At 33.7% G+C, this 14,405-nt stretch overlaps 1 protein-coding gene across 1 annotated transcript; it reads right to left on the bottom strand.

Moving 5' to 3' along the window:
- Positions 1-505: 505 nt before the first annotated feature.
- On the bottom strand, positions 506-13,573 carry LOC111395083. Its single transcript, XM_023021100.1, has 9 exons — positions 13,495-13,573; positions 10,876-10,948; positions 10,403-10,680; positions 9,375-10,306; positions 9,062-9,086; positions 2,676-2,813; positions 1,005-1,008; positions 914-947; positions 506-781 (listed from the first exon to the last, which is right to left on the bottom strand). The coding sequence occupies exons 1-9, from the start codon at positions 13,571-13,573 to the stop codon at positions 506-508; spliced, it is 1,839 nt and encodes a 612-aa protein (XP_022876868.1).
- Between the last annotated feature and the right edge of the window lie 832 nt (positions 13,574-14,405).

Below are 14,405 nucleotides of genomic sequence, written 5' to 3'. Positions count from 1 at the left end.
TTGACCACGTATCCAGCTTCAAAAATGACATACAATAGAAAGCGCAAATATATAATACGTACCTCAAGATCGTCTAGGATAACTGATAACTGTTTTGTAAAGGGCTTGTCTTGTGCTCGCCAGCTGTGCATCCGAGGGATGCATGTATCCCCTCTCCTTGCATACCAACCAGCCAGGATGGGAACAATCTCGTAGACCCATATCTGCAACAATTACGATTATTACATATATAATTTAATTAAAAAATGGATAACGCATTTGTTAAACATTTACTTGCAAAGCTAACGGTAGGCCATATATATCGTACTTACGCTCTGACCTATCTCTCCTAGGCATTGAATGCCCCTCCTGAAGACGTGTAAAATATCGAAAAAGCATCTCTCCCCTCACAGATAGTTATTGAACGTATTGATGTCATCAACACTTTGCAAATGAAAAACGTCAATCGACGTCTTCCTGTGATGACACCTCAGTACGCTCTCTAGTATAAACACTATACCCAACTTCAACTTATCGGACTCTGGTCACATCCCCTGAATGCATTTCCTAACTGCGCCAGTGTCACTGTCGTGTGCCCATTAAAATAATCATTCAGCAGCCTCTTGTCTGTCGAAATACTGGCCCTCGCTGCCTCTTCGCCCGTACATCTCAATCCAGTGATGAGGGCAAACTCGAATATAAAAAATGTAGCAACCTTACCCCCAAGATCAAAGTGGAGGGAATCTCCGTCAACTAGCTTAAGTAGCCGACACAGTAATGAATCGATCAACTGTCCAGAGAACTGTATAGATCGCAGTGAATACATGGGCTATAGGCAGGATCGAAGTAATATCTCTGCGTGCTCCTCGTCCAGTGAATCTAAAACTGCTATGAAGCTGACAAAGTTACAATTCGACCTAACTTTGCTAGGAACCTGTCTCAAGGCTGCATCCAAATGGTAATCCATCCTACAAAATTTCAAATGTTAGAACATTTGAAATATAATGTCATAAAATTCAACTAACCGAACTGTAAGTAATATAAGCACGAAATAACAGATAATAAAGAAAATGAATTAAAAATTACACAATAACTTATAAAAAAGGGAAAAACTAATTTTCATAAAATTATTTATTTCATAGTTTATTTTAATCCATGTTAAAAATTTATTTCAATTCTTTATTTAATTAAATTTGATTATTTATATTTAATTACATATTTAAATAATTTATTTTGAAAATTTATATTTCTTACTTATTTAAATTGTTTATTTTTATTTAAATGTTCATTATTTATTTCAATTGTTTATCTAAATTATTTATTTCGATTGTTTATTTGTTTATTTAACATTTATTTTAATTGTTTATTGAATGCTTAATTTTAATTATTTATTATAATTGTATATTTAATTATTTTTTTAAATTATTTATTGAACATTTAAACGTAAATATGTAATTATTTGTTATATTTTTCTTTAGTTGTTTATTCAATATTTATTTTAATTATTAAGCGAATATGTAATTATTTATTTTAAATGTTAAATATTTATTTCAATTGTTTATCTACATTTTAATTACTTACTTTGATTATTTTTATCCAATTTTTCATTTAATTGTTTCAGTTGTTCATTTAAATTATTTGATTTAATTACTTATATTGATCGATTATTTACATTATTTATTGAACAAGAGCAAACGCAAATATTTCATCATTTATTTCAAATGTTAAAAATTTATTTCAATTAAACATTAATTAATATTTTGATTATTAACATTTATTCATTTATCATTTAAATAATCATTTAATTATTATTTAAATGTTCATTATTTATTTTTGTGCATTTCAATTAATTATTTATTCCAATTGTTTTCCATTTATTTGTTTCAATTGTTCATTTAAATTATTTGATTTAATTACTTATATGAATAGATTATTTAAATTATTTATTGAACAAACAAAAGTAAATATTTAATTATTCATTTCAAATGTTAGAAATTTATTTCAATTAAACTTTAATTAATATTTTCAATACTAACATTTATTCCTTTATCATTTAAATAATAATGTAATTATTATTTAAATGTTCATTATTTATTTTTGAGCATTTCAATTAATTATTTATTCCAATTGGTTTTCATCATTTGTTTCAATTGTTCATTTAAATTATTTGATTTAATTACTTATATGGAAAGATTATTTAAATTATTTATTGAACAAGCAAACGTAATTATTTAATTCAAATGTTAGAAATTTGTATCAATTAAATTTTAATTGCGTATTTTGATTAATAACATTTATTTATTTATCATTTAAATAATCATTTAATTATTATTTAAATGTTCATTATTCATTTTTGTGAGAAATTAATTATTTATTCCAATGATTTTTCATTTCAATTGTTCATTTAAATTATTTGATTTAATTATTTGATTATTTAAATTATTTATTAAAAAAGTAAACGTAAATATTTAATTATTTATTTCAAATGTTAGAAATCTCTTTCAATTAATCTGTAAATAAATTTTAATTGCGTATTTTGATTATTAACATTTATTCATTATTTACATTTTTCTTTTATCATTTAAATAATATTTAAATAATTATTTAAATAATAATTTAACAACATTTCAATTATTTTAATTCTCATGAAAAAAAATTAAAATAAAAAATTAATGCTGCAGACGGCCCAAACAGACAGTCTGTTAACAGACGATCGTTAATAGACGGCACAGGATGTCTGTTAACAGACGGCACATCCCGTCTTCCTTTTGCTGCCGTCTGCAAGAGACAGCAGCCCGGAGATCGCCATTTCCGACAATCTTCAGCAACCAAACCTTAAAAAAAAAAACTTAGTTTTTAGTAATTTTACATATTCTACAAAGACTTCTACCACTATTTCCAACAAAATAAACCTTTAACATAGATTAATGGGGGAAAAATTAAGCAAAACTTATTTTCTTCGCTTCTAATGGTTGCCGGTCGGTCTCCTCCCAAGAAAAACTCGTCGATTTCCTTGTTTTTTCTTCCCCTTCTTTCTCCAGACGTCGGTTTGAGAGTGAAATGTCCAGGGCAATTTTGGATTTTCAATATTTTTAAGGTTTTTACAAATTTTTTATTTTTTATTTTTAAACAGTAGTCAACGGCCATTTTGAAAAATTGTATGTTTTTTGTGGCTATCTGTCACCATTTCCTCGAAAAAATTTAGGGTATTATAATGGGCATTTTAATGGTGACGGGCTAATGGGTTTTGCCAATATTTAAGGGATGTTGCAAAAAGTTAAGGTTGGTTTTATTTGTGTTTCAATTTTGAGTCATTTTCAATATTTTATTTTGAGGGTTGAATTTAAAATTTCTGAAAATGCATTTGACTTGTCATTTTCAAAAACTATTTCTCAAAATAAAAGTCAAAAAACGCATTTTATTTAAAATTATGAAATTATTTTATGATATTTTTGATTATATAGTAAAATATAATAAAAACAACGGATGAAGAACGTCGCAAAAACTTAACAATAACTTGCATTTGAGGCCTTGAGCAACGTACATTACACGTTGTGGTTTCATTCTACTCTACGACAACATCAAAGTTTGTGACATACATGTGAACATTGTTAAAGACCTATGGCAACATTTTTTGTCTGTTGGAAAAAATAAATTTTCTTGCAGCGATTTTTCCTCAATATATAGAATTTTTAGCAACCAATGTTTCTTGTCGCAAAAAGTATACTCGATTGCATAACAAATACTTTGTTGCAAAAAATAAAATGTTGTCGCCATAAGTTTCCCACCAAAAAATATTTTGGCTCCTTGCTTCCCTTATGTTTTTGGCAACAATCTTAATTATTTGTCGCAACTTTTCACATTTCACAACAATTTTTTATGCCGCATTATATTTTTTTATACTTAATTTTTTCACCACAATCTTTGCGACAAACCATAAAAATGTGTCGCGCTAAATCACTTATTGTAACAACTTTTTGTATGTCGCGAAAAAACTTGTCGCAAAATCAGAATTTTGTTGTAGGTGTTGACGGTAGTGTGGTGATTTTGGGTGGGATGGCCTTGGGTGAGGTTTGTGACCAATTATTTGGTTGATTTGTGATCATTAAATAATATGTGACAAATTATTTGAGATTGTGATCAACAAATTGGATATTTTGTGACTAATGTAATCGATAACTTGGGACCAATAAATATTTCGTGACCTAAAAATATGAATCGTGACTTATAAAATTTGTGATTTGTGAATGATAAATAAACTATGGCCTAAAATTTTTTTTGACTTGTAACCAATGAATAAATTATTACATATATTTTTTTTCATTTGTGACCGTAAAATAATTTGTAATCAATAAAAATTTTATTCGTGATCAAGAAATAATTTGTGACCAAATAGTATGGAATTGTGACTTTAATATATTTAATTAATAAAACGTATTTTTAATTCATTATTTCATCAATATAATTTAATTAATACTTTGATTTTTGAAAATTTAAACCTTGTTTCTTATTTTGGAAATGGGCAATACCTAATCTCTTAAATATGAAATTTTCTCTTAGATTAATTAGATATTGAACCTGGTTGAGTTTAATTGATGGGTCAAGCTCGGTTGAATTTCGATTATAAGTTGTTAGGGTTAAAAAACATACAACATAAAGTTCATTATCTTGTTAGCACAAGAAAAGATAAACCATAATTCTTTTATTCTTGTTCCTTGTATCGATTTCTATTAGAGATTAGACAATTCGACAGTTGTGAATTGCAAATCAGAATTGTTCTCCATAGAATTAATTAAATGTATAATTCTTAGCACAATTTTTTTTTCTAAATACAAAACAGATCTTTGGTGGGAATTGAAATATTATTTAAATTTCGCTGTAAGCGTTAACCAAATACTATAGAATTATGACATTAATATATTTAAATAATAAAAACATATTTTAATTAATTATTTCATAAACATAATTTAATTAATATTTGATTTTTAAAATTTTAAACCTTATTTCTTAATTTTGAAACGCGCAATAATTAATCTCTTAAATATGAGAATTTCGTTTAGATTAATTAAATATTGGATCAGGTTGAGTTTAAGTAATGGGTCAAGTTCGTGTGAACTTCTGTTATAAGTTGTTAGGTTAAAAAACATACAATTCATTATCTTTTTAGCACAAGAAAAGTAAAAAACATAATTCTTTCATTCTTGATCCTTGAGTGGGTTTTTATTAGAGGCTGAACAATTCGACAATTGTAGATTGCAGATCAAAATTATTCTCCACAAAATTAACTGAGGGTCTGTTTGATTGTAAGGATGGAAAAAAATGAATTCCAAGGAATTGAATTGCCTAGAAGCTAGAAAATGTTGAAATTTTTTATCTTTTTGTGTCTGTTTGACTTTTTTTTTTTTTTTTTTTTTTTTTTTTTTTTTTTTTTTACTGAAAATTGCTAATTAAAGGGACAAAAGTTGTTAAAATTGAAAATAAATTTTTTTCCAATTGCCTAAAAAAAAATTGGTTGGAAAACCAATTCCCACCAAAATGGTGAGATTTTATTTTTCACAAAACCATGGAAGTGGCACACGTGAGGAGGAAAGTTGGAAAACAAATTCTCTGAAAATTTCTTGCAATCAAGCACACAAAAATGGTGAAAATTTTCCATGAAAAATGAACCAATCAAACAAGCCCTAAATATATAATTCTTATCACAATTTTTTCTAAATACAAAGCAGATCTTAGATGAAAATTGAAATATTATTTAAATTCCGTTGTGAATGACAATTAAATTTCCAACAATCTGTAGATCTAAATTACAATATCTATAATGTTGCATTGATCAACTTCAGTAGAATTTCAAATTCTATTTCTCTTTACTCGCTAATAGAAACATCTAATCTACGTGGAATTATAAAACGAAGAATTTATTTAAATGCCACCCCATTTTTGTTCATTTGATACGTATATTTCAGGTTTCTTTCTATGTAATCAATCAAATGTCTCTTCCGACAACCAGGCCCAGGAAAATGGGCTTACTGATGGATAATGAAGACACCATCCGTTACAAACTTGATCTACTGCGAGAAGCCCATTGGATTCTCTTTCTTTTCTATTGATCTTTTAAATATGGGAAAAAATCATAAACCAGGCTTTAAGTGTGACTACTTCAAATATCAGGCCCAAAGTTTCAAATCAGGTTTCTGTTAATTAATTAAGAATATTTTATTAATCAAGTATATTAAGATCATATATATACGATTCATGTTCACAGATACGTACTTAAAGGTCACAATATCACATATTATAAAATTAATTGGTCACGGATTTTTTCATCGGTCTCAGATCGAAAATATTATAAGTTACAATTTTTTTTTGTTGGTCACGGATTTTCAAATTAGTTGGTCACATATTATTTTTAAGTCACAAGTTATCGAATTTTTAGGTCACAGTTTATTTGTCCATCACAGATTTGATCACGAATTATTTTTAAATCACAAGTTATAAAATTTTTTGGTCATAGATAACTAAATAATTGGTCATAAACCACCGTCACTCGCCACCAACATCTCCCTCACACCATCACCAGCATCACAACATCAACATCATACCACCATCACCACCGCACCACCACCAGCACAACCACTACCCAACACCGTACCACCACCACCACAGCATCAACACTGCCTGATACGAATCCCATAGCAATGGAAACTACGAAACCCATAACGAGATTGATGCGGAACCCAAGAACGCCAATACTAATCCGGTTTTAGATCTTGAACCCCAAGAATTGAACCAAGAAACCCTAGATTAGCGAAGAACCTAAAACCCCTTGATTACAATTAAAAGAACCCACAATCTGATTGATAGAACGCCACAAGAAGTTGAATCTTGATAAGTTCCAAGATTGTTCAAGAACAACAATAAATTGAAAGAAGAAATTTCTCTCTCTATAATATTAATTCCAAAGTCAAAAGTTCAAAGGTATTACAATGTAAAGTAATCTCCTATTTATACTAATGAATAAAAAAGTCCAAAACCATCAAATTATGATAATAATTTGATTTCATAAGAATTCTATCGAAACTAGGAAATTCGGCCAAAAATAGAAAATTCGTCAATTTTTTTGGCTTTTGCGGCCACATGTTTAAAGCCATGCGGTCGCATGGTTCAACAGAAATTGCACTTTTGATTTTCAGTATGCATGTGTGCGGCCGCATGTGGTTTTGCCTATGCGTCCGCATGGTGTTGTATTTAGCCTCCACTTTCGTCGCTTGATAACAAATTGATCCAAGTTGATTCGGCCTTCGACCCGAACATGAAAGTTGCTCCATTTTGAATCATGAACATGGTTCCATCAATGGTTTCTTGAACCAGCAATTCCATCGCTTGTTTCACTTGCTTTGCCCTTGATCGCGTCATTGGTCCACCATCGACTATCAACGGGTCTCGTCTCGTACTTACCTTCGTCGGGCTCGACTCCTGGATCATATCATCCCCTCCCTCTTCAAAAGGATTCGTTCTCGAATCTGAACCTACATCAAATAGAGAGAGATCATATACATTAAAAGTAGCTGAAACATTATACTCACCAGGTAAATCCACTTTATATGCATTGTCATTGATCCTCTCGATAATTTGAAACGGTCCATCACCTCGTGGTTGCAATTTTGACTTCCTCTATTCTTAAAAACGCTCTTTTCTGAAATGCACCTAGACCCAATCTCCAGGCTCAAATGTAACGCATCTTCTTCCTTTATTTGCTTTTGATGCAATCAGCTTTCCTTTCTCTTCGATCTACATCCTAACCTTTTCATGGAGTGTTTTCACCATCTCGACTTTTCGTTTCCCATCCAAGCTATCTCGTTCATGCACAGGCAAAGGTATTAAATCCATAGGCGTTAGTGGATTAAAATCATAAACAATTTCAAAAGGAGAAAACGAAGTAGTAGAATGTGTAACTCGATTATATGCAAACTCTATAAACGGTAAATACTCTTCCCATTATTTCAGATTTTTATTGATTACTGTCCTAAGTAGTTGAGTCATAGTTCGATTAATTACCTCAGTTTGTCCATCTGCTTGTGGGTGACAAGTTGTAGAAAATAATAACTTAATTCCTAACTTACTCCACAGAACACGCCAAAAATGACTCAAAAACTTCACGTCCCTATCAGACACTATACTTTTAGGTACTCCATGTAAACGTACTATTTCCCTAAAGAATAAGTCTGCAATATTAGTAGCATCGTCAGTTTTATGACATAGTATGAAGTGCGCCATCTTACTAAACCTATCGACCACTACAAATATTGAATCCCGACCCCTTTTTGTCCTAGGCAAACCTAACACAAAGTTCATAGATATGTCTACCCAAGGTTCACTAGGTACATGCAAAGGAGTATACAAAACATGGGGTTGAACCTTAGACTTATCCTTTTTACAAGTTATGTACTTTCCACATATTTGTTCTACGTCATGTCGCATTTTAGGCCAATAAAAATGTTCCCCTAACATGTCTAAAGTTTTTGAACCCCGAAGTGTCCCATTAAACCACCCCCATGTGCTTTCCTTACCAACAATTCATGCAAAGAATAATTAGGAATGCACAACTTATCTTCCCTAAACAAATATCCTTTATGCCTATAGAATTTATCAAATGCACCTTTGTCACATGAAGCATAAATACTAGAAAAATCACAATCAGATTCATACATGCCCTTAATATGCTCGAAACCAAGTAATTTAGTACTTAATGAATTTAAAAGCACGTACCTTCGAGACAACGCATCAGCAACTATATTTTCATTACCTTGTTTGTGTTTGATGACATAGGGAAATGTCTCGATAAACTCCACCCATCTCGCATGTCTTTTGTTCAACTTACCTTGACCTCGCAAATGCTTTAAAGATTCATGATCGGTGTGTATCACGAATTCCTTTGGTCATAAGTAGTGCTGCCAAGTCTCCAATGCTTGAACACGCGAATACAACTCCTTGTCATATGTTGGATAATTCAATGCTGCTCTACTCAACTTTTAGCTAAAGTAAGCAATATGTCTCCTTTCCTGCATTAACACTGCTCCTATACCTATTCCTGATGTATCACACTTAACCTCGAATGTTTTATCAAAATTTGGTAATACCAAAACAGGTGCTTTACATTGCTTATCCTTAATTGTGTTAAATGCAATTTCTTGAGATTCTCCCCAATGAAAACCTACACTCTTCTTCACTATTTCAGTCAAGGATGTGGTGATGATGCTAAAATCTCTTACAAATCGCCTATAAAAACTAGTCAATCCATGAAAACTCCTAACTTCAGTTATAGTCTTAGGTGTTGGTCATTCCTTTATAGCTTTTATCTTTTCTTCATCGACTTCCACCCCGTTAGCACTAACCACAAATCCTAGGAAAATAACTCTATCCATGCAAAATGTGCATTTTTTGAAATTAGCATATAGTTGTTCCTTTCGCAACACAACAAGCACACATTTTAAATGTTCTAAATGCTCATCTAGGTTTTTGCTATAGATTATGATGTCATCAAAATAAACTATAACAAATTTCCCAATAAAAGCACGTAAAACATGGTTCATTAAACGCATAAAAGTGCTCGGTGCATTAGTGAGTCCAAACGGCATAACTAACCATTCATACAATCCATACTTAGTCTTAGACGCCGTTTTCCATTCATCACCCTCCCGCATACGAATTTGATGATACCCACTCTTAAGATCAATCTTACTAAAAATGCAAGCACCATGCAATTCATCAAGCATATCATCTAGCCTAGGTATTGGGTGACGATACTTTACCGTGATATTATTGATAGCTCGACAATCCACGCACATTCTCCAAGTCCTGTCCTTCTTAGGCACCAGTAAGACAGGTAGAGCACATGGACTCATGCTCTCCATGATATAACATTTGCTCATCAACTCTTCCACTTGCTTTTGAAGCTCCTTCGTCTCCTCGGGATTGCTTCGGTAAGCTGGTCGATTCGGTATGACAGCTTCGGGTATAAAGTCAGTCTGGTGCTCGATGCCTCTGATTGGTGGCAATCCACTTGGCATCTCCTCAGGAAACACATCGTCGAACTCCTGCAATAAAGACTTAACCAAACTAGGGAGGGATGTGCTAGAATTCTCAAAATTGAGGAGGGATTCCTTGTACACTAACAATATTATTTGCCTATTATCGCTTATAGCCTTTTTCAACTTACTCTCTTTTGCATAGAAGTTGATCTTTGGCTTTTCTCTCTGCTCAGCTGACTCTTTTTCTCTCCTCTCAATTGACTCTTTTTCTCTCCGCTCATGTGGCTTCTCTCTCTTTTCTCTACTCTCAACCACCTCACTATTTTCTCTCTTATTGATGGTTTCACTATTGCCTCTCCTTTTTCCCGACTCTCTTATTCTCTCGTCTTCCTCACTTTTCAGCTTGATTTGATCTCCATACACTTGTGCCGGTGTTAATGGCGCAAGAGTAATAGCCTTCCCATCCTTGACAAAGCTATAACGATTCCTATATCCATCATGTGTGACGCTTCTATCATATTGCCATGGTCTTCCTAACAAGATATAACCCACATGCACAGGCACCACATCACATACTACTTTGTCACTATAACTCCCAATTGAGAAATTAATTAAAACTCTTTTATTCACCCTAACTTCCCCACTTTCATTCAACCATTGCAACTTATAAGGCCTAGGGTGTTTTAACAATACTAGTCCTAATTTCTCAACTAAAGTTGTGCTAGCTACATTCGTGCAACTCCCACCATCAATACTCATACTACATACCTTATCGTTGACGTAACAACGTGTGTGGAATATATTTTCTCCCTACTGCTCCAAATCATCCACTTTGACTTAGGTGTTAAGAGCTCTCCTTGACACCAACAATTCCCCAACAGTAAACTCCAATTTTTCTTCTTCTTCAACGTTCTCCAATGTAGGCATGTCCTCAAACTCTCCTTCACTTTCACGTACCACCTCTCCATTATCCAACAAAACCATTACCCTTTATTTGGGCATTGAGAAGCAATGTGCCCTGACCCCAAGCATCTGAAACACTTGATGTCTCGATTCCTTGATGGTTGTGAATCTATTTTGGGTTCTGTTTTGCTAGCACTTTCTTCTTTCCCCTTCCGCCACTCATTCCTACCTTTAGGTACAGCTTTATCACCTTTGTTGTTGTTGTTCCACCCTAGCTTCCAAGATGGATTAACACTCGAAGTTCCTAACGGCTACCTAGCTGCCCCTTTCCTCTTCAATTTTCTCTCTACCTTCATAACCACATGCAACATGTCTTCCAACTCCACATAATGTTGCAACTCCACTATATTGGCAATTTTCCTATTCAACCCATTCAAGAATCGTGCCATAGTATCCTCCCGATCCTCCACCACATTGGCCCTAATAATGAGTATTTCCATCTCCTTATGATAGTCCTCTACACTTTTCGACCCTTGATATAGACCTTGCAGTTTTTGATGGATCTCTCAATAATAGTGGCTAGGAACAAACCTCTTTCTCATCAATGACTTCAATTTCTCCCAAGTGCTATCTTCCCCCACTCCTACGTTGTGAAGTAATCACTTGATCCCACCATGAAATTGCATAGTCACTAAACTCCAAAACTGCTAACTTCACCTTTTTCTCCTCCGAGTAGTTATAACACTCGAAGATCATTTCAACCTTCCTTTCCCAATCCAGGTATGCTTCGGGATCACTCCTTCCTTTGAATGAACGAACTGTCATTTTTATATTTCCCAAATTTCCATCCAACTCCTCCCCGTGATCATTCCGATCCCGTCTGTCAAACCTATCGCCTCTATTCCTCATCCTTCCCATCTCAACACCGTGAAAGTCATCTTCGCCCATGTCACTCCCATATCCATACTCCTCTCGCCTTTCCCTCCTAGGCTCCCATCTATCCGGTCCTTTGGCATTGGATACATCCACTCGATGCCCCCGACTAAGATTAGCCACCGATATATCTAATCTATTCATCCAAGCCTCCTGCTTCTCCAACCTATCTTTCACATCTCCAAACGCCCTCTCAAACCTTTGCACTAAATCCTCCGATGCATTGCTTTTATTACCTTGTCAGCTTGAGTTTGATTCTGCCATTTCTAATATCTTAACACTAAAATTTTATTTTACTGTCTCACCAAAAGTCACTCGGAACACACACAAGGGCTTTTACCCTCTATTAAGCTCACCTCTCTACCTTTTACAACTCAGTTATTTCAACAATTGCCTCTAGGAACAATCAATGAACTCAATCAATCAATCAATTCGTGTAGAATTTCCCAAACCGGATGTGACTCAATAATTGTAACAAAAGACTCAAAGAAAACTTTTAAAGCTTGACTCGAATTGAAGGAATGAAATGATTTAATGTGTCCAAGTAATTTAGAAACGATAATAAATAATAAAAGTTGGTATTTGACGGATCAATAATATTTAACAAGTTTTTTTTTATTGTACGGATGAACAGTACCGTACAGATGAAGAGTAAATTTTTTTTTTGATCCGAAAATCAATAACAAAACCAACAAAGAAAACAAAAACTGATTTGGGCAAAAATTGAGCTCAAAAATGAAATTTGAAAATTTTTGATGAAACTTTTGGATCAAGGATCAAGAAAACTTTCTTGACACAAGAACACAAGAAATTGAAAAAATTTAGAAAACAAAGGATATAACCTGATTAAATTGGAGTCAAAGCTCTGATACCAACTGATGCGAACCCCGTAGCAATGGAAACTACGAAACCCACAACGAGATTGATGCGGAACTCAAGAACACCAATGCTAACCCGATTTTGGATCTTGAACCCCAAGAACTGAACCAAGAAACCCTAGATTAGCGAAGAACCTAAAACCCCTTGATTACAATTAAAAGAACCCACAATCCGATTGATAGAACGCCACAAGAAGTTGAATCTTGATAAGTTCCAAGATTGTTCAAGAAGAACAATAAATTGAAAGAAGAAATTTCTCTCTCTATAATATTAATTCCAAAGTCAAAAGTTCAAAGGTATTACAATGAAAAGTAATCTCTTATTTATACTAATGAATAAAAAAGTCCAAAACAATCAAATTATGGTAATAATTTGATTTCATAAGAATTCTATCGAAACTAAGAAATTCGGTCAAAAATAGAAAATTCGCCAATTTTTTTGGCTTGTGCGGCCGCATGGTGTAAAGCCATGCGGTCGCATGGTTCAACAGAAATTGCACTTTTGGTTTTCGGTATGCATATGTGCGGCCGTATGTGGTTTTGCCTATGCAGCCGCATGGTGTTGTCTTCAGCCTCCACTTTCGTCGCTTGATAACAAATTGATCCAAGTTGATTCGATTTCGACCCGAACATGAAATTTGCTCCATTTTGAGTCCCGAACATGACTCCATCAATGGTTTCTTGAACGAGCAATCCCATCGCTTGTTTCACTTACTTTGCCCTTGATCGCGTCATTGGTCCGCCATCGACTATCAACGGGTCTCGTTTCGCACTTGTCTTCGTCGGGCTCGACTCCTGGATCATATCACTGCCAAAGGTACCGCATACAGTACCAGCAACACCACCACACATACCATCATAAGCAGATGACACCAATCCGTCACAGACTCGCCACTACCACCAAATCCACCCTAAATCCACTGCACCACCATCAACATCGTCCACCACCGGTCCACCACCAACACCATCAACATCTGCGACTTTTACCGTTCAATGTTCGGCAGCACAACTGGTCACGATTCTCACAACAAATCGCCGTTCAACATTCTGCAAAATCGGTTACCATCTTCGGTCTGAAAAGCAATGACGTAGCACATCTTCTCGGTGGCGATTCTTTACCTAGTGACGCTGCTGAAATTATTGGAGTTTGGAGGATTGGGTGGAGATATTTGGCCGTCGAGCTCCTGGCCGGCGACGATGGCGGGCGACGACAACGAGAAATGATTGTCGAAATGATACAGACGAGAGAGAGAGAGGCGAGAGTGTGTTTGAGCGAGAGAGGAATATGAAATGAAATGAATTAGGGTTTTAATATATAGGGACCTGATTTGTGCACAATGAAATTTCATCCCAGACTTTTGAACTGTGATCTTTAAGTACCTGAATTTATGTAATTTCCACTTTAAATATCATAAATTTCTAATTTCATTTCTTGCAGTCATGATGTGGGCTGACCTGACCGGCTCTACTGGCTCAGCTATCGAGGCTAACATTGCATGAGCCAGCTCAATACCGCTTATATTTAGCCTCTGTTAGTAGAAATTAAAATTAAGATTATAATTTGAATCAAAGTCAACAATTAATTTTAATCATATATTTTATCTATTTTTCTCAAAATACATTAAAAATCTAATTTTGACTCCCATTGAATAGGGACTTCGTAAAAAACAAAAACCCTACAAAG

Source organism: Olea europaea, chromosome 6 (assembly GCF_002742605.1).
Source record: "Olea europaea var. sylvestris chromosome 6, O_europaea_v1, whole genome shotgun sequence".
Taxonomy (NCBI): domain Eukaryota; kingdom Viridiplantae; phylum Streptophyta; class Magnoliopsida; order Lamiales; family Oleaceae; genus Olea; species Olea europaea.
Note: the sequence above shows the minus strand (reverse complement) of the source record. Positions and strands in the feature narration are given on the sequence as shown.